The following is a 26,730-nucleotide window of genomic DNA, read 5'->3' as shown; positions in this document are numbered from 1 at the left end:
CCACCAACTGCCACAGCTTTCGTAGAGGTTGGTTCAGAAAAAGACGTTTTACATATTATCATTTTTGACAAATTCTATCAACTATAATAAATATTACACAAAATCAAATTTCGTTCATATTTGGACGCAAGTGGTATAAACCCTGGCATCTATTAAAATATATAGAGGTCTCATCAACATGCTAGTTACTACTGGAAAATACACTAAGGTAGCATCAGTCTCTGAAAAATCCTATTATTCAGTTTAACGTTGGTGCATCTCGTAACTTCCAGATCCAACGTAACTTCATTGTGCAATTAGTGTACTTTAACCTAGAACTCAGGCTTTCTAGACGTTCCTGGTGAAAAAATGCATGCTCGAAACCCACTCTATTTCACTACTCGCCGAGGTCAAAGCTGTCGAGGAGGGTTGGAGGTATTTAAGCCGTGTAGGATATGAGCTTCATGCCTGAAGGACCAGCTCAAAATTAATTTGCAAAGTTCGATAATGGAATCTGGTAACTAGGAGATGCATCCCTCGACAGTCGGTCGTTCGATGTTAATTAAATGCACTTTTTTAAAAGCCAAAAATGACGGCCGCATTCAATGAGATAATGAGCTGCAGTCATGTGACGACCACCAGGTATCCAAAATCTATTATCGGTTTTTCGGAAATCCGAAGTTTGGCTCTCAATATTTAACTCGAGAGAGGTTGCCACATGCACTTGTTACCAATGATGAGAAACTTATGCCCTTATGTCGATGTAAAATAGAAAATAATGGATAGCTTGCGTGGATTAACCTAACCCTAATTGAGCGTGATCTCCATTCTGCGTTTGATGCGACTGAATGGGTCATATATATTGCAAAATGGTTGACAAAAACAAGAAAATTAACGAAGATATGTATGTGGCCTCGGTGTATCGAGTTAGGAAGGCTGTCACACCGGCAAGATCCGAGAGGCAAAGCTCGTTCTGCTCCACAACAATGCCAGACTGCACATGGTAAAAATTGTAAAAACTATTCTGCAAGAGCCTAAGTGGTTCTTCTGCACTCACCTTATTCTTCAGACCTCGCCTTGACAAATTAACCCCATTTCCAGATTAATTTCGTAAGATTAAATTGCATTTGCAGATTAAATTTGTAAATATATATTTTACAGTAAAGAGAATTTCGAAAACTTTATTCACTTGTTTTTTAGCACCAAATCTGGAAATTCTGACGAACGAAGCAAATAAGTAGCAATAATAGTTAAAAGCTATGAGAAGGCCCCAGAAAGTAACAATGAATTCACAATATACTAACCAAATAGTTTTTGTTAGAATTTGAGTGAAACACTACATCTTTCGCTACGTGGAAAACCAATACTACTTGCGCTTGAACCTAACATTTAGAAACCTAAATATAATGTACGTGTACACATACATAAACTCTAAAAGTAAAACATTGCGATTCTTATCGTATATTTCTCCTAAGATGCGCAAGATAACTTTGTCATGAACTCATGGCTCAGATAGAAGGACCATGTGGGTAACATATATGCCTGTTAGTCTTAGGGATACGTTATGATCCAGGCTTGAATCCGAGCATAGACACACCGGCGATACCGGACGTGAGACTTGAAATATAGGGAGATAGAATAATCTTACGATAGCAAAAAAAGAGTAGAAGCATTTTGATCCCTTCGCTGACAGATTAGCCACCGTTATGCTATATCGACTTGTTCCTTTTATCTTGAAAGGCCATCCTATCCTAAACGCAAACAAAGTATGGTACAGAGCAGGTATTCCGTTGGCTGTTCACGCTGTTGTACCCGGCAGTACTATACCAGATAACCAAATATTCGTGGTGCATACAAGCAACGTTATTTCAGTGGTTCCCGCACACGTAATGAAGTAAAATTCATCGATAGCGTATCAGTCCATTTGTGTTCAATGCAATAAGGACGTCATCAATAACGAATTCCAGCCGTGACGAGATGTTACGGCAATATTACATATCATATAGTATCTTTTCGCTGTCAGGTTTGCTGATACTACTGTATACGGTTTCTTTCACAGAAGAACGTAATGCACCTTATTGGACAGCGGGAAAGGAGATTCTCGAAGAAGCACAGACTGCTGAAAGGCGGGGCGCTGATCATTTGGGTAAAGTTAGTTACATTATGAACGTTTTTTCACTTTTTGTACTATAGCTTCTTACTTTGATTTGGAAAACATGTCGTTCAGTATAGTACGTCATAAACTGTGTGTAGATGCATCACTTGTTGTGTTGGAACCTTTCCCTTGTTAATGCTTTGTTTGTGCCGTTAGCTGCACTTCGTCCTTGTTGCTTGATTACGCTTCTGAATGCTCTAAATCGGTTTCATCCGCAAAACATTTTGTAGCTCGTTGGTTATTTGACAACCTTGTACGGTTCCATCCAGTTAGGTCGGACATAAATTCCTTTCTCTTCAGATCATATATAAACCTCTGTGCTGGAGCAAGTAAAGATAATAGTGATGTGATTCTCTCTATTTGGGTAGGTCGTGAAGTTGTCAACGGCGTGGCATACCTAAAAATCAACCATGGTATTGCTGGTTCAGGCACCCAGGTGCCGTCTGCTAGCTTACATTATAGTCAGGTATGACACTTCATGAACTGTCTAAGCCATTTCGACTTTATAGAATATTAAGCACATGTATAATAATCAAGTGAGCTGAATTTACAATTGTGGTGTATTTAAGTGCGTTCATTCCGCTACGGCTAGACAATGTCAGCACGCGCGTCTGCTCGATTACCAAGCTAGCCGCTTCACTTTGCCCTATTCCAGGTGCCGTTACCAATAGCGCCGACTCAGACATCGGGGCAATCAGCTCACGCGTTTCATTACGTTTCAGCAACAGATAAATCACGGACAAGTCAATCACCAAACCATGAGGTTTGTACGATTTATCAAAATTGAGGAGCAGCTTTTCGCATTCTGGATAATGTGACCCATGGATTTTTTCGCACCTTTTAAAGCTAGCTTTATAGATAATGTAGTCAAAGAATATTGCAAATGGTCAAATCATATAAATTTATTTTGAATAAACGCACAGCATAGTAATGGTAACATAAAATCATCTGGACGACGTGGCGTACATGAAAGCTCACGAAAATTCTCCAGTAATTTTTGCCATGATTTAACGAATTTACGTAACAATATTTCTATATCAACTATGTAACCTGTAATTAACTATGACGGTGAATTTACAAGACGCATTCTATTGTTAAAAAATTATTTCTCGAGTACTTAAATACAAATAGTTTATGACTACATAGACAAAAATCACCGCTGATGTACTTGCAGAACACTTAGTTAAAAAGTACGGTTCAAACTTGCAGGATCTGGAACGTACCGAGAAGGAGGATGAACGTGACCTAAATAAAGCAACTGTCACGCCGATAATTGCAAACAAGGAGTTAACAATGTCCCAAGAATATTTTCCTGACGACGGGGCACTGAGTGACGACATCGAGGCTAGGACTCCCTCACATGAACTTCTACCTCCAGATGCAACCATCACTCAAAGCCATTTCCAGACTGACGAAGAGGAAAAGACGGAATGTTGTTTAGAAGAAACAATGGAAAAGAGAGGCCCTAGCGTCACAACAACATTTGTAACAAGCAAACCTGATATTACCGCTCCTAAACTAACAAAAGCTAACGTCGAAAAAAAAAATTATCATGCAGATGAAGTGACAACTTTATCTACAGATGGGGCTATAGACGAACCAACTTTGCAACAACCTCTGGAAAATATTAAGGATTCACAATCAAATCAAACTAACACTCATCATAAAGAATTCGAAAATGACTACGTGGAAAAAAATACGACCGGGGCCATCACGACTAAAAATCATGAAATTGGCGATTTCCCCACTTACAATGATAACAATACAGAAGTCGATATCACTTCTGATTCTGCGCTGATGAAAAGTACACGAAACCAAAGCAGCGAAATTGATACTGGGCCAAGTTTTGGTACAGCTGATGGATATGCCACAACAGTATCATCTACAAAAAACCTACCTAGGGAAATCTTTGAGCTATACGACTCGAATGAGAACATCCAAAGCACCCCACGTAACAGTAATGCAGAACATGTTTTGACCGAACAAAAAGCCAACTCCGAAATAACAACCGAGCCGTCGACAATTAACGAATCTACGGAGCCAGCGACAACTATAGCAATTACAGAAACAACAGCCCCACAGATAAAGCTTGCAGTTGTCCTAGCGGATAAACTAGCCAAAACGGTGGCGCAGACAATCGCAATGACCGAAGCAAACACTTCACTAAACAGTTCGGAACGACTACATTATGAAACAGAGACTGAATTAGCATTAGCAGAAATGACCACTGGAAAATCTGAGGTGCAATTACCAACATCTAATAGAACTACAGAAAGAACTCCAGAAGCACTTATAAGCGATATAAACGGCGATTTTAAGAAGACCTCCATCAGTTTTGACCAAGCTGGAACTCCTGCATCAAGCAATCTAAGTCGCTTTGTGACAATTAATTCAAGTATATCCTACGATATAGTCCGGAAAAGTACAGATGCATTAGCAACAACGCAATTAATTTCTCCTGAAGTCGAATCTAGTTCAAGTAATTCATTGCCTATAACGAAACCCAGCGAGCCGGAAAGACCAATAATCGACCCGTTTCGTAAGACACCCGCAATTCCCCGTAATGATTTTGTACTCGGTCTTGAAGGCCTATTTCAATTAAAATTCCGACCAGGTAGCCAGTCCGAGATGTATAATAAAATAAAATCAGTTAGACATCCCAAAATGATAGACACCGCTGTGAATGCCGTCTCTAATGGTCATGATGCGCCTGCTAGAACATCAACGGTGTCACCATCATCGTCGTCGTCACCACATGGAACACAGCCCGGCACTAAGTATCCACAAACGACAAATAAGCCGACAACCATAGCAACCGTTTCGAGTCCTCTTGTTATGGCTCCTGCACCAGCCGGTTTTCTGGTGAATAGCATCCCTAGCCTCTTCAGCAACGGCGATCCCTCTGCTAACTTGTTGAACTTCCCTTGGGGTCCGCTGGGCACGAAGAACGATGAAACAAGGGCTGAAAAAGCCTCAGAAACTGAAGTAATGACACCTAACCCTCAAGCAAACACTCCACCTCCAAATCCCAGCAGTGATACGTTCACACCAACACCTAATATCGCCAAAGTGAACCTTTTCACTAAAAGACCATTACCTATGGTGGCATCTACGCGCGACCCGTTTAATGGTCCGTCTAGGAAGTTCAATGTATTTGCCTCTCTCACAAATGCTACCAATTTTTCGTACAGTGGGAGCAATATTAAGCTCGATCATCGTCGCCCAAAGTTACGTCCTCTGGCGTCGCCATCGATTGGACCAGTGTCTGAGTATTCCTCCCCTTCAAACGAAAGTAGGCCTCAAATTGAAGGAGAAAAACCCAGATTTGGAAGGCTAGATCGGCATATAACTATAGTTCAGCCACGAGCACCACCTGTTCCCCCGCCCCCAGTGGTTCCAGCCATTCCAGAGATCGATTACGACGCCGATCTTATACATCGAGGAACGCCTCCGACTCCTCGAAATAGGAAACAGCCAATCTCTACGAGGGCTCGAACTACACTCCTCATGTCCGCATCATTAATAACTGGTGCGGCAGTATTCTTTGCGACACTTCTGGCTGTATGCCGGAGACGTGCGAAAAATGCCCGTTTACTTCGCCGGCGAGCGGTAGAAGATCTTATTCACGATGCCGCTTCAGAGGCGTCAAGTAGCTACGGTTACGGAGAAAGCACCTATTCATACGGACACAAAGGATTGCTCCCACTATGAGCCTCCATCATTTACATTTAAAGCCAAATGATTAAACAAGATCATCAGCGGTTACTTGGCTCGAAGATGCTTGGTATATAACCATATGCATAATGAATGCGCAGAATAAGGAGGACAAACAAGCAAATACATACTCGCTCTCGGTAACTTCACTAAGCCAGATCAAATCTGAGAAAGGTACATACGTCAAGCGTGGCATGAATGTTATTTTTGTAAATAGAGGTCACTTCGTTTACAGATTCATTTTAACGCACTTTCATTGGCTTAGTGTGCTTAACTAGTGACTAGTTTTGTTTATCGGCTTTCCCTTCCTCACTTGTTCATAGATAAGAGTTATAATTCGCTCAACAAAGTAGCGATTATCACCGTTTTGCTCAAATTACAAAACTAACACCCGACTTCGGGCTCCAAAGGTGAGTTGGATGAGACGAAGAATAAGTGAAGCTGTGGCGACGACTAACTTTCAATATCAAACAGCAGCGGAAGTAACTTAGAATATTTGATCCGCATATGGTGTATACTTCATAGCTAGTAGAAAAATCATATGATAATTACCTTTCTTCAAAAATGTCTAAAGCGAATGGTTGTCGAACTTGAAAAGTAGAGTACTGTGCGTATCCTACGTCAAAAATGGCTCCTTTGAACTTAGACTGTTACCTTGAGGTACTACTCTCAACTACTAAACACGTCAAGTCCATCCTATTGGGTTGTTTCGGTTGTACGTTTGACTGTGGTAAATAACGGAAAAACACACACGCATCTTCGAAGCGTAATATCAATGTAATATTATCTCATAAACGAAACAGAGCAAGAGCTTTTTATCGGTATATAACTCATGACTATCGGCAAATGAGAAGTTAGAGGAGCGAAACAACAGACGCAACGGCCACTCTCTATGCGCCAACCCAATAGCATAAAATTAATAAATATTTTATCATTACGTTGTTACGGGTGTACTATAGAGCCAACCAAGACCACGATCGATTCAAATATGGGATTCATTGCAAAAATCTAGTCTAGTGTTATATAAACTTACATATTTATGGTAGAACCGGGGAAACAACTACTCGGTCAACAATTTGCCCGCAATTATTACCTATTAATCCCCATATTGAATACTTGAAGACTTGACATTCAAAGTAATGTATCACAATTTCAGCATCAATAAAGTCAACCCACCTAAAGCCCTGTATAATAAGGCAGAAAAGAAGTCGAAATAACTTGGTCCCATGTTACTTATTAAAGGAATGCTACACCTACGCCAAACTTAAATTAAAACCCTACTAACACGGAACAAAGTAAAACATATGCCAATGATAATTACTGCTATTATAAATAAATTTAAACAAATAGCCTTAATATAGTGTAGTTTTTCAACAAAGCGTAACTTTCCTAAGCCCAAATATGTATAATGATTCCTGCAGTCACTTCAACCACTATCTGAAGGAAGATTTACAAAAGCATGTCGCCATTACATAGGTTATGTGCTATAAAAACAACAAAATTATATTCTCATATTGCGCTAGGAAACTAGGGAAGGAGTTACATGCGGAAAAATTAATGCGAAATCACAGACGACATAACTAGAGGTGCAAATTTATAACATACACGAATATAAATCAAACACAATATACACTATTTATACAAGAGTATAGCTCGATTCTAATAAAAAGAATAAAATGGTTAAAAAATCTAATGATAGATAAGCAGGTAAACAATATGCTGCGGTTAATTTATTAGCTTTTATTCCACATAAATAGCACAAACCAGCTACATGGAGTTTGCAGCTGTAAAATATAACATATGTAATAAATTTCTTCGCTATACTCGCCAAGGCCACGAGCCTACCATTTATAGCTCTATTAGGTGCTAAAGATTTCCTTTCTTACATTACAGAGCTTTTTGTGTGCGTATTTTCTATGCTGTCAACAATATCGCCCTTTATAGAATGCTGCGTTATAAAATCTATTCATCAGGCCATCATAATTAACACGACCTTCTATTCTGCCTAGCCAATGCAGTTAAACCAGTTCGACTTACAATTAGTTAACAGTAAATGCATAAATCCGTTAAAATTCTATATATCTTCAGACTATTAGATTTACCTTACGAGGCTAATATTAAAAGCATGTTCTACCGACCGGTAGGTTTGGGACAATAAAAGTACTAGTACCGATAGAAAGTTGGAAAGCATCTGAAAGTGTGTATCGTTTCGTGCAGAAATAACTAACCTGTACGCCTCATATGTGAATATTTTCATAGCCGGCAGCGCTCTCCATTTCGGTTCCGTAAGAAACTTCTTTTTGAAATACGCGTACTGACGTGCAATCGACCGATACAGCTTACATGCCTCCTCTGTGGGAGTATATAAGAGAGAGAGAGACAAGAAAAAAATTACTTTTGGTCACACTGTAATAAAGAGGCTCTAAAAACTCAGATACCTTACGTCCAGCACTATAAATCAACGATCTTCTATAATAATAAGTGATTTTCATTACACTGTATAACATTATAATAATGCCAAATATGCCCACAGCGGCAACTAACTTCGAAATTTGTAGAACTTCTGTGGAATGAATCATTCGTTATCGGATAATTGAACTCAAGACAACTGCGTGAGTCGTAATATGAAAATTCCCTTGAAAACATTTAAACGTGTCCCAGCTAATCAAATGCTGAACATCAAAATGTCAGCAGAACTAGAGCATACTTAGGATTTAAGGGGAAATGCAACTCAAACCTTCATACCCTTTTAGCGAACAGTTTAGGCGGTGATTTAAACAAAGTATTTCCTATGATTTGCATCGGCAATGTGCACCTAGCAAAAAAAAATATATAATCATTTAAAATAAGTGTCTGCTTTCTCACCAAGCGTAGCCGATCCGCTAAGAAGACGCATTTCATCCTCGTTAAAGTATAAGATCGTTGAATAATGCGCTGGTAGGCAGGAAATATATTTATGCCAAAAACTCTGAAATACGTTACATCAACATTACCAAAAACATTTTCGTTCACTAAATTTCGTCCGTAAATCATCGATGCCAAATCTATTTTCTAGATATATAAATGATCCAACGTCCTCCTGATACAACGGGACGAAAACGTTAATACAGTTTTTTCTACTAGAGAGCTTTCGTATAGTACACTTCGTCCATTAATGCAATATAGTCTTAATATTAATAAAAATGGACTTCATCACCTCAGTTATTTTCTGTTACCTGTTCGTTTTTAGCGAGCTCGTTAAGCAGTAAAAGCGAAAGGCAGACGTTTGACATGTGAGAGCAAATCGCATCATTTCTTAATAGAGGTGACAAGGAACCACTTCGCTCAAGCGCATGGTCCGACGTAAGCATCAGGTCCAATGGCACCGACAAGAAGATGTCAGAATCCTAAAAGAAATCATATCACAATAGATAACGTCCAGAAGCGACTGAAACTTCAATTGATTCTGAAAACTATTAATCAAATGTGCAGTGACCGCCAACCAAACTGTCCTTTAGATTGGAATCATACTGGCTTTTTTTACGAGAGCGAGTAAAAACCAGACGAAAGAGCTTTTGGAGCATCGTTAAAAACGGAAAATTGATTTTAAATAAGTGGATGACCTCATTTCGACTGCAGATTGCCTCGCCTTGTCAGCTCTTACCTGGAGCGAGTCCGTACAGAACACTCCATACTCGTCCAATGTTGATTCCTTTAAGCGCCGCAGTTGGATTCCTCGTACAAAACAGCCGCGACGAATTCCCCAATCAACCAACTCCCGCATTGCAGTTTCTGAACGTACCGGTACTTCATCGAATTTTTTTTCGAGGCATCGCGCACGTTCCACAAGAGTTCTGATCCGGCCAAAATTTTCAAGAAGATCACGAGATAATTCATTGACATCCTGCACGGTCACTGAAGAAAGAACCACGATTCTAATTAGTTCTGCTGCTAAGATTTCAAGCTCGAGTTCTTAAAAAGATACGATTAATTATCTTAATTTTTGATAAACACACTTGTCAAATTACTATGTGCTGCTAAAGTCTCTAAAGAGAATATATGCGCTTGCGTCCCAACAAAGCATAACACATAAACGGTACTATAACCTATTCCTAGTAAATTTGTTTTCTAAAACTTCACATTAGCAAACTGACTGATATTTGTGTTACCGTAACGCGACAAGACCAGATTTATTACCAAACATAGTTATTTAATTTAGCGAAAACAAGAATTGCGCTCCTGGTTGATGCGAAAATTAAATTAAGTAAATGGTCCTCTCAGCCATGAGCATGTTATACTAAACTTACGCTCAAAAATCTTGTCTATCACCCTGATGAGTTCCGCAGTCTCCGGGTTTGTGATCGTGGCCGACCTATTCCTGTTTTTGTGCTTACCCATTATACCTTAAATATGTACAAATATTGCTATTAGTCTCTATTCGAGTAAATTTAAGTTAAATTTTTAACTTTAAACAAACGCAAACCCTTTGATATGCCTTCTATGAACACTCTTTGTACTAACGAGCACTTTAGTTTTATTAACGTTTAAATAGCATTCCTATTTAACGCAACATGTCTATCGCGTATGTCCGATACTATTGTTGATTATATGAGCGATTACTTCGTTGAATTCTATGACTTTCAATGTGCTTACTTTCACTCACTTTCATAGTAAATGTAATAACAAACCAACAATCGAGACGTACTTGTATAAAATCATATGTTGATTTAATAGCATCGATAACAGTATTTGTGAATATCAGCCTTCAAATCTTAGATTGTCTTTGTTTCGTTAGTTCAAGGTTCATTATCATTTTTCAACTGGCGTTAGTTTCTGTCTTCCATAACTCCTATATTGATATCCTCCTTTGAAATTGAAAGATACATCTACCGAACTGTAATTACTTCGTTTTAATAATTATCTTTGCTCATCTTAAATTTCGGTCCTTAATACTACTTCAGGGCGACTCTGAAATTTGTTTATATTATAGCTGCACACACGGCGCTTAAAACCAACCGCACTAATAAAAAAAAAAAACACGTGACAGCAAGTTCATACTATGCCGGTTGCTATTATGTCGCGAAGTTGCATATTAAACATCAAAACACTCCAAAAAAAAAATAGAATGAACGACATCTAGTTTGCATCATAAAGTAATCATCGGCATCATAAAGTACCATGTTTTTAACTCCACAAATGTAAAAATAAATTAGATACACTCGATTTTAACCTAATCACATACACACCTTAACACATCTAGACCACGCCTTTACAATGTGGCTCAGTCGGCAGCTATCTGGCAACAGACGCTACTATTACTCTATGGCCATTGTTATATTCACTAGTTCCCGGTGCTAGAAACCTATTCACACAAGAAGTCCATACCATGAAATAAGCAAAACCCGTCTCAGAGTTTCTCAGATGGGTGAGGGAGACTGATAGGAAGCTTCCTAGTAAGCCTGACGCTCTAATGTTTGGTTGCCTATCCTAATCTGGGTTTGCCACGTTAAACGTCTACTGACCCCTCTCCACCCATATGGGCTTCTACAAGCCAAATGCTCGCGATCAGTGCTTACTTTGATCTTACAGTGAGTTACCGGCCGTCGGCTCAGATTGACTCACTGGTCTGCCTCGAAAATCAAGTGTGTATCTGTTTACTTAAGCGACATATTCGCTCGGAGTTCTGCATCCTAACTAGGTTTTACGTTGCAATCTTTCTTGTAGTCGTTAAACAACTACCGACCTAGGACAATGTGTATTTAACCTTTTATTACAGAAAAAAAAGTTCAATTTGTACCTTTCTATTGAATAGTTCCTTCTTTCATTTTTTTGATTTACAACTACACGACGTTAGCAGTGCCGCAGTTCAATATGTTAATTTCGCATAAAAACCATCAGCGTGACTCTACGTGTGCATGCAGTTTCGGTCCGTGGCGAAAAATAAAGCAGCGATTTGTTTCAATGCTCTAGAAAGGTTCAGGTGAATAGATTGTACATGATATAACAGAATTACCGATCATAAACTTAGAACGATCAAGAATATTATTATCAGTTTTATTAGTGTTAGCTTCAACTGATCATTGTACCTTGGAATGCTATTCTGATAGCATCATAAATAAAGCACCATAACTATTTATTTCAGAGCGTGACGACCATCAATTTTTTAATTCGTCTAACCTGTTTAGAATTAGAAATTTAGAAACGACAATAACTCGATCTTTCAAACTTCCTTGGACCACATGTCTTCCTAATGTCAATTTCTTTTAGAATTATCGTAGAGGTAGCGCTGCTAAACGATCAAAAAATGGTGTTTTTTGTTTTCAGTTTCGGCACGCATGGGCTTGATTTCCACAATCGGATGCCTAGTGGTATAGCACTGCGCCGTGATTCAAAGCTGAAATTTTTTTTAAAGATATTTAAAAATTCAAATATCGATACACATTTTATACGAAAATTTCTTACTGAAGAATACTGGATATGTTGTTCCGGACAAGTCATTTATATATATATATAAATTTATTTTTACGTCTGGTACTGCATTTGAGTATCACTTCAAATGGCACTGCTAATATCTACGTACTGAAACATAACTCTCTGTAACATTAATGACCACACGCAAAGTTTAGTACATTTGTTAAGAACGGAGCTTCAAAAAAAGAAAAAAAAAAACTACACTTTTTTTTAACTTTAAACAGTAAGATTTGTCTTATTTGAGTGTCCAAACTTCTATAAATTATGAATAAAATTTAACTTCTACTACGTTTACAGTTTCCCAAGGTATAGTCTTTAGTTAAAGCTTGTAACAACACATGTAAACTTAAATGACCTAATGTATATTCGCAAATTTATATCAGTTCTGATACAGCTTCGAAGCTCACTTACTGTCTCGACCTGTGATTACTTCCCGCGATTTGCCTACTGCCGAAAAAAATGCTATTTGAAATAAGAACCTTACAACTATGATTTCGTGCTGTACAAAATTGTCTTGTCCTAAGTAATGCCTAACGGCCTGAAAACTGAAAAACATTTTTTTTTAACTATAACTTGCTGTACGAAACGGGGAGGCCCGGTATAATGTTCTATTCGTTTCATGACAGCTCTACTAATGTCAAGATTTCAGCCCCGTAAGCTCAAAATATTTAGTCCGCTCTAACACGTACATGTGGCTCAGCTCTAATAATCACGGAACGACGGAAAGGACAAACAACTTAAAGTTACTCTAAACCGCACTTCAAATTTTGGTGAATTTAATCTAGAGGGTAACCCATAGATGTTAGTTTACGTTTGGTTACCGTTATCACTCTGTCGGTGCGATAACGTTAATGAAATGGAAAGAGGTAAAAGGAGATGCCATTCTTCACAATAAATTCGGTCGGTTGTCAAAATGAGTGGCACACCACATGCCATGATAGAACGTCTCTAGCAGCTCGCATTAAGGAACGATGCTAATAAAATAAACAGATGAAGACACAATTAAAGATAGCCAAGTAGATTAATCGACGGTCTCTAACAGTAAGTAACATATCCGAGAAGGTGAAATCGTAGACATTCGAATGCACAAGCTGGGCATCATATGCTTTGAATCCACTCGTTCACGTTAACTCTCTCAGCGGCATCCCCAACACCAGTAAAAAGCTCACTGCTCCATCGTTCGGAGCAGCTACTATATTGTAGCTAGTTTTCGAGTTTTACGTCCGGTATCGCCGTCAGGCATTCCATTAGACGACTGGTTGGGTCCCAGTACAAAATGAGCTCTGTTCACCTCGAACGTAGATTACAACGTATCCCTAAGATTAGCAGCCACATAGCTTACTTACGAAGCTATCACGGGGGCTAACCATAGCCTACGGACACTATAAGTAACATAACGATAACGAATCTAAGCTTGTTAAGCATTCACGAGCACTTTGCGCTGTACAATTTATTTTTATATTTGCACTTATATCATTAGAAGAACAGTTAATACACATAATTTTCTTCGACATATCTCTTCTTCTTCGACATAGGATTTGCGAGATTAAAACAGGTAAAATGATATATGCTCGTTTGAATGTAGGGTCATCTTTTCCAGATACGGCCAGTAATGTTTCGCACTTTCTTACCACGAAGAAGTACAGAGAAATCGAATGTGACGAACCTGTGATTCGATCAACGCCCTTTCAAAGAAGTAGGATACTTCCAAATTTTTTCTGGAATCACAAGCATATGCACAGCCGCTCAATTGTATACGAATAAGCGCCCCACTCAGACGAATGATCTCCTCAATCGGATAGAACTTTCGAACGGCCTAAATGATTAGATCTTCTCATTTTTACAAAACAGTGGATCAGCCGATAGCGACAAGTTGGGAGAGGGTTTTACCATCAACACAGGACCAACCCGACGATATCAACAAAGGCATCGTTGAGTTGAGGAGGAAAGGGCTGGAGAGGGCGGTGTACCGCGAACAGATCGCTGCAGTCAGCAGACAGCGATTTATAGCAATGAGGAAAAAAATCTAAAAATTTGTGTATAAATTGGTTTTATTTATTTGTTTGAGGGCAAGCTATTTTACTAAGAGTTTCCTAAGAACTTTTTAGTCGTGTGGAGAAATTGTTTAAACCCAACGTAAATACCATAATTATTCGAAGCATAAACATTATGAATTATGTTTAATTTACAAAGTTTCGATTTCTTAGGAGCTGCTCTCAGTTGCAAAGTTTTTACATTACGACCTACATTAGATATTTTAACCTATCTATTGCGGCTGCTTCGAGGCGACAAGTTCCCATCTCTTCACTCGATCATTAATTCTTGGAGGTCTTAATTCTAACATACTATATAAAAACTCTAAATATACTATGCATCGAAGTAACTTACTATATTATATTGCGATGAATATTCGTGCACTGTATTGTAATCGCATATCGCTTAAAGAAAACTTCCAGTATATTTTCCTTAATTCATATTATTTGGGAATTTGTAAAGTGTGCTTAAACGAGTAAGTTCTGTCGAATGATTCAACTAAACTCAAATTAGAAAAAAAATAGAATACCGTTTGGTTTATAATGTTTTAGTGTCAGAATCGCTTAAATTTTCGGTATTCTGCCGAGATATGTGGCTAAGTGGTCAAAATCGCGGGCGTTAAACTAATGCCGTCATCTATTCTTTGGGCTGTCGTAGCTTCTCCACACTTTTGACAATCAGATTCATGTAGTCATCTGGTAAGGTTAAATAAATAGTAGCTCCCTCAATGGACACCGACGTAGAAGCACGATTGTTCGGCATTCAATACATTCGAATTAAAATTACACGAAATTCTCCGTACCAGGGAACTATTCTGAGACTGCTCATATTTTTCATGATCATTTTTCTATTTGTTTCTACAGTTTATCAGTTATTGACTGGATCGAAAATGCAGCTGAGAGATGAAACTCCAAATCGATTGCTTCAACTGATAGAGATTTGAAGTCCATATTACATGTTATTAGGTTTCTGAGAGAAGTTGCAATTTGGTTTTTAAGATCTTTGAGCGCAACCTTTAAATCATAACGATGACAGCGACACTGTAGTTTCCCTATGATTTCCTCATTTACAATTTGTTGAATACATGGTTTAGGACAATTATTGCCAGGCAATGAACACTTGAGACAACTTGAGTATAAACAGATATAATAACTGCGAGTTTGTGATCATAGCAGACACATGAAGCAAGATTGTAGTCTACTTGTACCACTACGGTCTTACCTTCAACGACATTTACATTCAGTAACTCATTACCAAATGCTTTGTGCTTCATCACTACTAGATTAGTATAATTCTCTTCACAAATCGCCCTGTAGGAGTTTGCACGCACGGGAAATTGTCGGGGATTAGGAGTCAACCACAAACGAGTTTATATCGGAAGATCGGAGTAGGTGTCTGGATGAATAAATCCGTTATCCTAAAAGCACTTGGTAATTCTCGATGCATATAGAGGAACAAAGAAGGACAGATCCTATACTAATAGGCAGCATAATGGTTTCGAACGATGAAACAGCTCTCAGTATCAGTATAGAAAATACGATCGAGTGGTCTTGAATGTTGTAGTTCCTTAATCAGTTTCGTCGAATTAACTGAATCAACTTATCCGGAGTCCGACGGGCAAAAAACATCAACGCCGGTTCGTAGTACCTCTAACCTCATTATCCGTCCATAAGGTTCAATTAGTTTATAGTCGTAGGATCAAGAAAATTAAGGGCTAATACATAACTCAGGCTTCACTGCTAAAGTATTTGTCCCGTGCTGTGTCATTCTCACCTACGAAACCCGAGGCATCGTATTTTTGGGCTCTGATTAGAAATTAGTTTAATTTTAACTTTAAACCAATCTTTAATCGTATATTACCGTTTTCTAACGTATTAATGTTGGCTAATGGTGCGTAGTTTCCTCTGAGTAGCTCATGGAATCCATCTATAATTGATAGGCGAAATAACGTTTTGCTAATTGAGGAAGCACTGTAAGAACGAAACTTGGCAGGTTGAAGACCATGAAGGAAAAAACTTAGACCAAATGACCTAAACCGAATATCAAGTTGTTGTGATCACAAAAGTTTTTGATCAACATAAAACCATAGACAATGCAGACTTTCTAGCGTATTTGTTATGAAATTGTTATGCAACCAAGATGAATTCGCTCCTCGCCAATTGATTCCAACGCAGATGGAAACATCTGTATGTGTGTGCGTGTGTGTTCAGGCTATTTGCGTGACTATTATTAGTCCACCGACCACAGAGGGATCAAGCGAAAGAATGGTTTCAAACAGGGAGGAAAGCGACTTTGATGACAATGTCCGATTAATTCAAACGTAAGTAGATGCGATTGCTTGCACTCCGTATCAGGGCCAACTGTTATTACAAGATATTACCTAAAAAGGAAATGGTCAATTCTGTCAGATATTTCGAATTTCCCAGAGCCTTATGCATAAGTAGCGCCACAATCATACACACGCAGAATGATTACTCGACGATCACGCTTTCATCACAATCTGGATCTGGGAAAATAGCTTCAGCCTACCAAATTTCCAAATCTGGCTTCGTGTAATACAAACTGTTTCCATGCTTTGAAGGGAGTGACAGGTGGCGTAATTTCGCGTAAGTCCACAGTTAATTCTCTTAAATAAGCCATTAATGACGAGATTAAGTATGTAATGTAAATTATAAGTACACAGCCACCGAGAAGAAACAACAAAGGAATGCGCATTTAAGGCATAACAAACTCTTTCTATGTCGCCAGAAACGGTTTAGAAACCACTTGACTTCCTCTACCCGCTAAACTATTCTGGATAATTATTTATTTCTGATTCTCATGTGACTCGAAAGAGCGTCTTTCGTTGTTAAAGGAACTCTCCTTTGCAAAGCACACTGTTGTCTTTTTAGTAAAAATTGAAGATAACTTTTGCGAGAGGACCGGTGACGTTTCAAATAGCTAAGATACGACCATGTAAATCCTTATTCAGACAGGATATTTTAGAAAGTGGTTTATCATACATTTACAAGGCTGACTGGAATAGTCACCCTTTCGTCATCTCTGGCGCAATCAGCGGCGGCTTAAGTTCCTGGATTAGGTATTGAACATAACATGTGCATTTCAGCTTCTGTCATTTAATTACTCATAACCTATGGTATGTATCGGCATATGCAGAATAAAATGCGCGTTTGTAAACTCCGCACCATTACTAAGAAAATCTGTCAACTTTTTCGCCATTTTTTTTATAAGGATCTATAAAAGCGGTTCGATTTGTACGAAAGCCTAGCTTACAAACAATTAATTCATTGGCTTGAAAATAATTCTGTGCCAATCTACTCTACTTTTTCCCTGGCCGGTGTGATTACGCATTATGGTCGAAAAAGATCAACTAAGTTAAGCTGCCAAATTTATTGTCGTGTGCCGAGCTCTATGGACGCAATCGCTTATGAGGCTCATGGTAGCGGATTGGCATGATCCAGGAGACATCTGCCGACGCATGCAGTGCATCGTCCATTGCTGTCGGTATGATTACTACCTTGTCGCGACTTTGATTATTGAACCTTTACGTCGCACTGATCCCCTTCTTTATACAACTTTATTTTAGTACAATTTATTTTAGTGCGGCAAATGCATCAAAAAAAAATAACAGTAATATAATACTGACTCAATCACTGATTTGAACCTTGATTGAGGCAAAGAGGTCTTCTGAATTGTGCTTCCAAGACCAGTCGAGATGAAAGTAAATTCGTGTAGAATCAACGTTGGATACTAAATCCACTAATCCTTTAAATCCAAGCAAACATGATGATTAAATAAAAGTTAAAAAATAAGAGACGATGTTCCGTATGTTCATCGTAGCAAAGGACGACGAAAAGAACCGTCGAATTTTAGCTAGCTGCTCGTTTGTGTGGACTCCTAATATCAAGCCGAGTAAGGTGGGAAAAAAACATTGAATCAAAAGTGTTCGTCGTTAGAATTTGCTAAAACTATCCTTCCGACTGTCACAGATATATATTAACGACAGTGGACTAACTTCTTGCCGCTATTTAAACCATTTAATGCGCTCCTGAATCGTAGCAGACGACTAGTGCTTCCCACACCGGTAGTCAGTAGTATGGCTACTATCATCGTTATTATTATTAGTTGTCTTCATTTGCCTCTCCGTTGTCCGACTGCTAGAAACCGTTTTCATCTTTCGCTTTTGTGTGCGTTGTGTATCCACAACAGTGATTGCTTAATTACAGAGACCGAGACGATGGTTCTGGAGGTCCTTGTTGGTCGTCATTGTTGCCTGCTCACATACTTACTCCCCAACTAACCAACAGCCGAGCGTCATTCAGGACACAGAACGTTTTCTCGCAGCTGATCGTCAGATACTAGGTGAAAAATATCAAAACATTTGTGCTGTTGTTATCGTTGGAGGTACCAAAAAATACGGAACAGAGTAGCAGAATAACGTGATATTAGTGTTTTTGTCCGTGTTGTTGGCCATCTTACAGCTAATCGATTCATATCCCTATCTATTTCTATGCAACGTCGGTGCGCAATGGTCGTGCAACATGAGTTTCGGTGTACGTGTTGATCTTGGCTTCGACGGGTGCAGTTGTTCTGTTAGTGATCGATGTATTACTGTTAGTGCTCTTTAATATTGACAGTACGTCTCGTGAGACTGAAAAGGCGCCATTCTCTAGGTGTGGAATATTATAGCTAAAATATGTCCAAACACTAGATCGATAAATGTCTGAGAGCTTGCTGAGTGTTCTTCGTTTTTGGGATTGTGGTTCGAGTTTGTGATTTCGGCTACCGCTGTTTTTTCTGGACATCATACAAAAACGAAGGAAAAGATGGACAGCCGGGAAGGTCTACTGACAGAAATGCTGCATCGTTTTTCGGAATTGCCTGCGGAAACTGTGCAAGCTCATGTCAACTTGGTGAGTTATAAATAGATAGCTAAGTTATTACCTGATAGTATCGACACTGTACAGCGACCATAAGGATTTCACGAGTGAAGATTCTGAAATCGTTGAAAACTGAAATAGGTTTCAGGAAACCAAGCAGTAGGGAAACAAGCTTTGTGCGCACAATTTCGATAGAAATACGGGAATGGCTAAAATTAATATGAACAATTAAATAAACGGAATCTTGTTGCAAATCCTGGTGTATTCTCCTAATCGTCAGTAAATTTCTTGTGTATATTTTGGAGTGCCTTTTGCAATATACTAGACCTAGTCATTGCAGTAGTGAATGTGTAGGTAGGAAGCGCTTGCAATCTGCTGCTACTGATTGGACACATCCAGTAATAAACCCGGGGGCGAATATGCTCATGCATAAAAGGAGAACAAAGCTATTATCGTAATTTAAACACATGCCGAAGATAGGGTCCTCTGAAGTGACCGTACAGTTCGTTCTCATGAACAAGCTTTAACGTAAGATTAGTTAATGCTTTAACAAGCAAACTCTATTGACAATTCGACGTAGCCAGATAATATTTAACGGTAAATGAGAAAGTTACGCAAATACCTTTATAACTGAGGCATTGTATTTTGCGATCACCTAACGCCTAACTCCTAACGATACACTGCGTTTGATTTTTCGTCATAAAGCAGTGTCATGGGAATGATGTCTATGGAGCCTAAATTAATATTTCCTTGAAGGAAAAGTTACCCCAACGGCTAATCTAATATGTGACGCGTATAATGGTATTAATTAAAATAAAGACTGAAGATGGCTTCACACACGGTCAGAGTTCTAGACCAATCAGTGACTTGCCGTTAAGATACCCGTCACTCCGATGTTATTTTCGGTTTGAATTATTGGTCTTTTTTATGCTCTCCTCATATCCGGGTCAAAGAAAATAAGATCTGTACCTTTCCGCCAAGCAAATTTTGAAGTGTTGTTTTGTATTGTCTTTGTTAATGAACTTGACCGTCCGATGGGTGGAAGGAAGGGTACACACGTTAAGTGTCGTGCGATAGACACGCGACAAAAATCCGTGTCTTTAGAAAAGTTAAGACATTTCTAGAAGAAAAAATTTATCTACATGACAAGCGAAATTTATCGATTTTCAGAACAAAGCATTTAAAACTGTTCAGGAATTAGCGTTAGTGTAATAATTATCATGAAAGAATGACAATTAGTGTATGCGAGTTTGGCCTGCAGGTTGTCATTGAATAACAGTGAAATTCTTATGATATTATACAAGTATGCCATTGCAGTTAAGAGACTTCATCTCTTCGAGTATTAAAATGGATTGATAGTCAATTAATTTGGCTTACCGCCCGATTGTGATGAGGTGCGAATAGTTTAACCTGGTGTGATATTTTAAGAATATTGCCTCGAAAAATCTGACCATCGAACCCTGAATCTTGTCTTTGTTAGGAAGATGCTTTATCAATAGGCTACCGTGCCATGCTATATGCGTTCAGATTTCCACGCACAAGTTCCTCCTTTCCTTTTCCCTTTTTTTTGAAACATCCTTTGCAAATCGACTGCTTTTGCAAACGAAGTGAATGATCACAAAACATGGTTATAGGAGTAGACCTATCTTATAGATAGAAGTTTCAGAATATGCTTTCGTTATGGCGTTGTAGCTAAATCTTATTTCGTGACTGAATTTGCTTTCATCTTTATTCCAAATTTTGGTAAATTGAGTATTCAATTTAAAGACTCTTTATAGCTACGTATAGAATGCACTTGAACTATGGTCGTGCATGATTTTTAGATATCAATGGGTAAACAAATAGTAATGACCTGCTAGCAATACGCCAAATTTGGAATAGATTTGCACATTCTGTACCGAACACAGGTACATTTTAGAGAAAGTTAGAGCCGAACTTATAGAAATACAGGACTCTCATCGCAAAGATTATTCTAATATACATTCGTTTGTAATTTCAGTATCCACGTAATCGAGATGCACTTATCTCCGAGTTGACGCGGGTTTTGTCATTAAGTAGGGCCAGCCCTGGGTATACAGACAGCATCGAAGGAGGCGAAATGCTTTATTCCAATTTCGAGGCCTCAATGGGAGTTGAGGGATCCGAACTGGGAAGCCTCCCTTTGCCTGAACCACCACCCTCACTGGTCATCACGCCGCCAACAAGCCCTGAAAAGACTGTGGTACAGTCACTATATTGAAACCTTTCTGGATTTATCACCCCACGACTGAAAACATGGAGATACAGATAACAGTTTAAAACCGTACTATGCAACACATACAACATGATTAAGTATAATTCAATATGGTATAAGTTTTTTTAGTACAACAAATAACTTAGTTTTGATGCAACGCATTTTCTAGCATCATGTGCAAGTATAAAAAGTAACAATATCAATGGTTGTAGCCATGTTTATGCCAACCTTGAAACATTGCATTGCTACTCTGCTAAGTTTAAACTTCTACTAAAAAATTTGCAGGATAAATTCACAAACACTACATCACATGCTGGAAGTGGCAACAATGGAGATACGCTTTCCTACGTTCCCGCTCTTAGTATTGCAAGAGGGGCGAGTGGTATAATAAATGATCTGGGCTATGAAGAGTTTCTCCTGCAAAATCAGCGGCAACGTCTAAAGGCTCTCGAAGAAGCATACAAAAGAAACGAGACATGCTTAGCCAACCTTCGCCGAGAAGTTCTCGCTAAGGAGCGGTTTCTCTTCGAAGAAACCCTTATTACAAATTTTGACAACAATGTGAACAACAATAATGTCAACATAACTGTAAATGTGATCTCGTATATTATTTTGTTTAAATATTGAACTAACAGCTATAGTAGCTATAGAGCTAGATCGTATTAGAGTATTTGCTTGGAAAGAAAGTTTTCACACTTTTTTACTGAACAGAAAACACCAAATTTTCCAATTTTGTGACTTCTATGGTATGTATCCTTCGTCATCTTCCATCTTTCCACTAAGTAATGTATGCCATCTCGCCGGAAGGGAGCGGCCTTCGTCTTGAAGTGATCCAATCATGTTTCAAGTTTATCAACCACGTCGAATGATCGGAAAAAAATTAAAAATCCTCAGCACAACGTTTGGAAAATATAAAAAGTGCAACAAAATCCCTATGCGAAGTCGATGTTTCCAGTATGGCTTTCTACTGTCATAGAACAAAATGACCTGAATTCGTTTATCAGATCCTTTCCTATGAATAACCTGCGAACTCGATGTAACTAGGCCGAATAAACGTTTTGATTATTTGTCTATTTTCGTTTCTTGGTTCACCAGGTCCCCATAGTTCCACTAAACACGAAGCATAACTTGTTTCCCATGAAGGTCTGATTGGATCTGGGGTCTTGGCCTTTCTCGTAGAGCCGCCTCTTCCGACCTCTAATGCATATAACCCACCTTTTCGGCCAATTCACAAACCGTTCGTCTTTCTTCGTTTTCCTTAAAAAGTGCTTTCTAATGGTCATCATAAAACTCAGGCGATCAACCAGAGCGGAGAACGTCTTCTGGGGTTATTATACAGTACTCAATATGCAAACCATTCCGGAGAACTTTTTTAGTGACAACGTTCTGGGCCTTACATAAGAAATATGCTCCGGGCTATTTCGGCAGAACTTCGGCTTCGACGAAGTGCATAATACAGATGTCAACAACCCACTTTTTTTTTCACTTGGAACATTTATCATTAAGTTCTTCCGAGTTGAAATCGCTTTCGTATCGCAATACCGTTACAGTTGCTCATTGAAAATGAGAAGCGCTTTTAGTATATCAGAAGCAAATAATATAAAGCGAAAAAAAAGTTTCTTAAAACACGCGAAAGTTTTCTTTCCAACATGATATATAATATTACGGCTCAATATTAAATTCCATAAGTTATGTGTGTCTTGATGCTTATTATCAGGTTCTGTTTAAAGTGTGCATTTAACGATTAATGTTAGTGAATTCAATACAGTTTGTATTAAAAATCAAAATAATTTACTGGTTTTGCTAGTAAGAAGGAAAAAGCAAATGAATTGGCCCTCACAAATTATTGTATTTTTAGGTAGATAGGTAGATCATACATATAAAACGTTTGAAAAATTGTGTGATATTATTAATTATTATTATTATTGTTCTCCCGATTTCTGGTATGAAAAATAGACGTACCTTTAATTTGCACACTCAGTTGCTTCAACTTGCAAAATATTTTACTTTTGTTTACTGCTTACAATTGAGCAGATGTTTAATTAATTTACCATGTTAATGTTAAATATTATTATATATTGTTTCGGTTATTACTGTTTTATGAAAAGTAATCATACTAGCTAAAATAGAAGTACTCCTATATGATGTTATTTTATACTATTCTAACACTAAAAACAAGACCTTTCATTCTGATTGTATATCTACATATTTTGTACAGATTGACACCCTGTTGGAGTTAACGCAGGCCAATCGGCAGTTGTCTGTTCAAAATCACTGTCTCATTACCGAGGTCGATCTACAAACGGATGGATGTGCTCCACTTGGAGACGTCACTCGACACGCATTTTATGACCAAATATACCCAGGGCCGGTAAGCGAAAAAAGTTGTATAGTCGAAATGATATGGATAAACCGAAGCCTTAGAGCTTGATGATTTTATTACGTGTTTTCTATATAAAAATGATTGGAACAAATGTACGCTATAACCATGTCCTGTTAATCATACTAATTTAAGTAATGTAACTGTATGTAAATTCCCAGAGGGATCCGCTCGTTGAAATCGACTCTCGAACACCATCGCGCAATCCAACGGTATCAAACACAATAGTTAATCCTCCGTCGGCTGGCAATGGGACGATGAATGGGGACGAAGAAGATGATGACGTTAATGACGCAGATCGTTGGGTCTGTCAAGCGTGCACACTAAAGAATCATCCTGAGATAATTTTTTGTGAGGCGTGCTTTTCGCCAAAACCGGTTGCTCAGCCTGCGACGTCGTGCTCTTCAAAAATCGGTGGCGGCAATAATCAACAGAAACCCGACTCCGCTTCGCCATCGCGGTCGACAGATGATGTCAATTCATCGGTGCCCACAGTCAACAATACTATGAATGTAACTGGCAGTAACCACAGCAATAATAGCAATAGTAAGTATGCACGAATTGTGAAGGAAGCATCGTCAAGTTCAGATTCGTCTTTGTCTCTATCCGACAGTAGCAGTAGCAGTGGGGTTCATGATGTCAATGTCCAGGTCCAGGTCACAGGCATCGAAGATCGAACTGCAACTCGCTCTCCGATTTGCTTGAGGATCCGTCAAAGGACGCCGAAAGATTCAATCACATTCCGATTTTACAAAAATATCAACCGAGGTTCGTCAAATGAAGTCTCCCCGCGTGCGGTTTATCCAGTGCCATGCTTAATACAGAACGAACCTTTGAAAATACCTCCTTTATTGCCTTTATACAGACATGCGTGTAGACCTCATGTCCTTAGTGTGACATTTGATATGGCAAAGACTAACGGAAAAAATAATATGTCTATATATGGTTTGTATGATATCAATAATTACAAAAACATCAGCATGAAATGACCTCTATACATGTATATATAGAATAATACAAGTGCCAGAAGATACAAGACAAACAGTTCTACATTCAACTCTTGCGTGGCTATGAGGCCGACTGCGCGCACCTTATGATTCGATGAGGTTGTGAAGTGCACGTAGTAGTATTCAGAGAAACTTAAGAGCACAATGTGCTTAGTCATGCCCAGACTAACAAGCTGTTTCCACACTCTTTAACAAATAACCCACTGGTTTCTAACCGCAAAAAATTATAAATGTTATTTGTCCTTTATTATTTTCAGATTGACATGCAAGAATTCCTACCCCAAAGATTTCGAAGCTTGACCAAGAAGCGAGCATGCTCCGCAATGAAAAGTAAACTAAAAAATGCAATAATTTTGTGCGAGAAAGAAAGAAAACAAGCGTAATGTTAGCTAATAATTCAGATTGCGGCAGCCTATACACCACGCTCTACAAATGCGTCTCTAATCTAATGCGACATTTATTACAGAAGTGAAACCCAAGTATAAAGGATCAAAAAGGAATACGTGAATAACAGCAATACAATGTAGACACAGTGAACATATGAGTATAGCAACACAATAGCACAAACATTAGCTGAAAATATGTTTACTAAAGTAATAACATGTACATATATTTATAATATAAAATCTACAAGTGTATAGGGCGATTACATTACCTTTAGCGTCCATATGAACTGACTAAGAAAAAATCAATTGTACATATAGAATACGAAAAAAAATAGAAAAAAATACATTACCGTATTTATCTGTATGCGCAATTATTTATAGGCAGAAACAGGAAATGCGTTCTTTTCTAGAGATTGTGATTTATTCTTATCAGTTATCACCTGTTTACTTTTAAGACGCTGGAGGATTGGAGTGGCTTAAAACGAATTTGCTGGCCGTGAGCATCTGTGGATAAATTAGTGTGATCTTCTTTTGTTTTATATATAATTTAATACATTAAATTCTCGTTTGAATTATTGTTATCCTCTAGTATACTGAAGTCCAAGCCACAGTATGGCATAAAAAAATCACTAACCCACGCTTTCATCCAGCCAGTTTTTGTCAAGCACAATGTATGTGTCGGTGCATGTATATACACGCAGACTTCCTACTACATAACCCTTATCTATTTTCATCCTGTTTCATGCCGCACACAGTAGTTTCAACAAAGTGTACCCAACATTTCTATTCTATTTATTTATTTACAGAACAAAAATATACGTTAAATACTAATACTAATCTCTTCCTCACCTTCTGTCAGCATAACATTACATTCGCTCAGGTATGTCACTTCGCGCCCTATATGTCGTGGATGGAGCGCTCACTCGGCAAGACATTGTCTAACTAACCTATACTTACAAGGCAAATTAAGGCGGGCGTATTCTTTCTACGTATTTGTAACGCCTGCATTAGGTTTGTTTGTGCTCTTGGCTTTGTTTTGAGTCAGTGTATTGTAGACCCTTGTCTATAGAATTGCTTCTATTAGCCACCAAATAGTTAATATTGGTGCTATAATCTTCTTCACTATTTAATCATAAACCGTGTTACAACGGTAAACTATATAGGAGCGTAATTATTCTGTAAAAGAGTACCATTTTATCATATTTTAGGTATCGGTTGTTTTCTTCTTTTTATAGAGTCTTGAATTTCCTCTTGTCGTTGTTTAGTGGCTCACTTTAAGTCTCTATGAGTGACCCGTCGTCTCCCCTGATATTTTGAATATACAACATAGGAATACCTGTGTTGGTTTCCCTCACGACCAAGTAACAAGTTCTAGGTCGGATAGATGGCCACTCATGAATGCGCCCGCCTTAAACAGTATCTAACAAGGCTGGCGAAATTTTGCGGAATTAGTTTTTTAAAGATTCACATCAACCATTCTTATTTACTTTCACATTATAATGACTAATATAT

The 26,730-nt window shown here is 38.4% G+C and overlaps 3 protein-coding genes and 1 long non-coding RNA gene across 22 annotated transcripts in view; 3 read left to right on the top strand and 1 right to left on the bottom strand.

Moving 5' to 3' along the window:
* LOC111246282 (uncharacterized) overlaps positions 1-7,204 on the top strand; it is a 33,264-nt gene extending 26,060 nt beyond the window's left edge. For 11 of the 12 annotated variants that reach the window (XM_086984806.1, XM_086984804.1, XM_086984811.1 and 8 more), the window contains 5 exons: positions 911-982; positions 2,039-2,125; positions 2,503-2,600; positions 2,790-2,897; positions 3,344-7,204. In XM_086984806.1, the coding sequence (XP_086840932.1) occupies positions 911-982; positions 2,039-2,125; positions 2,503-2,600; positions 2,790-2,897; positions 3,344-5,845 (2,867 nt within the window). In that variant the 3' untranslated portion in view covers positions 5,846-7,204. The remainder of the gene's footprint in view (positions 1-910; positions 983-2,038; positions 2,126-2,502; positions 2,601-2,789; positions 2,898-3,343) is intronic. The other variant, XM_022795605.2, reaches the window with a different exon arrangement.
* Positions 1-14,188, bottom strand: part of LOC111246287 (actin-histidine N-methyltransferase-like) — a 61,291-nt gene extending 47,103 nt beyond the window's left edge. For 2 of the 5 annotated variants that reach the window (XR_015324658.1, XM_022795619.2), the window contains exons 1-6: positions 13,965-14,187; positions 10,135-10,230; positions 9,492-9,742; positions 9,064-9,234; positions 8,714-8,816; positions 8,077-8,200 (exon numbers count right to left, since the gene is read on the bottom strand). Coding sequence is in view for 4 of the 5 variants with exons in the window: in XM_022795619.2 (XP_022651354.1) it covers positions 8,077-8,200; positions 8,714-8,816; positions 9,064-9,234; positions 9,492-9,742; positions 10,135-10,225 (740 nt within the window). In the remaining variant the exon portion in view is untranslated. Of the gene's footprint in view, positions 1-8,076; positions 8,201-8,713; positions 8,817-9,063; positions 9,235-9,491; positions 9,743-10,134; positions 10,231-11,073; positions 11,214-13,338; positions 13,628-13,964 lie in introns of those variants that run through there. The other 3 variants (XM_022795623.2, XM_022795621.2, XM_022795620.2) reach the window with 3 other exon arrangements.
* Positions 11,333-12,519, top strand: LOC147757179 (uncharacterized). Of its 2 annotated transcripts, none has more exons than XR_015324668.1 (3): positions 11,333-11,469; positions 11,682-11,807; positions 12,152-12,519. It is a non-coding gene; the product is annotated as an uncharacterized LOC147757179 (long non-coding RNA). The 2 variants fall into 2 exon arrangements; XR_015324667.1 differs by having other exon boundaries at positions 11,356-11,469; positions 11,685-11,807.
* Positions 14,189-18,448: 4,260 nt separating the features above from the next.
* LOC111246286 (uncharacterized) lies at positions 18,449-25,572 on the top strand. 3 transcript variants are annotated; one of them, XM_086984829.1, is made up of 7 exons: positions 18,449-18,694; positions 18,814-19,245; positions 21,212-21,433; positions 21,731-22,033; positions 23,664-23,816; positions 23,987-24,593; positions 25,090-25,572. In XM_086984829.1, the coding sequence occupies exons 2-7, from the start codon at positions 19,159-19,161 to the stop codon at positions 25,092-25,094; spliced, it is 1,377 nt and encodes a 458-aa protein (XP_086840955.1). In that variant the 5' UTR covers positions 18,449-18,694; positions 18,814-19,158; the 3' UTR covers positions 25,095-25,572. The 3 variants fall into 3 exon arrangements, with proteins under 3 accessions (XP_086840955.1, XP_022651352.1, XP_022651353.1); XM_022795617.2 differs by having other exon boundaries at positions 18,449-19,245; XM_022795618.2 differs by having other exon boundaries at positions 18,453-19,245; positions 23,987-24,371.
* The last annotated feature ends 1,158 nt before the right edge of the window (positions 25,573-26,730 follow it).

The sequence above is a fragment of the Varroa destructor genome, unplaced genomic scaffold, assembly GCF_002443255.2.
Source record: "Varroa destructor unplaced genomic scaffold, Vdes_3.0 BEIS01000003.1, whole genome shotgun sequence".
Taxonomy (NCBI): domain Eukaryota; kingdom Metazoa; phylum Arthropoda; class Arachnida; order Mesostigmata; family Varroidae; genus Varroa; species Varroa destructor.
This window is presented reverse-complemented; position numbering and strand designations above follow the sequence as displayed.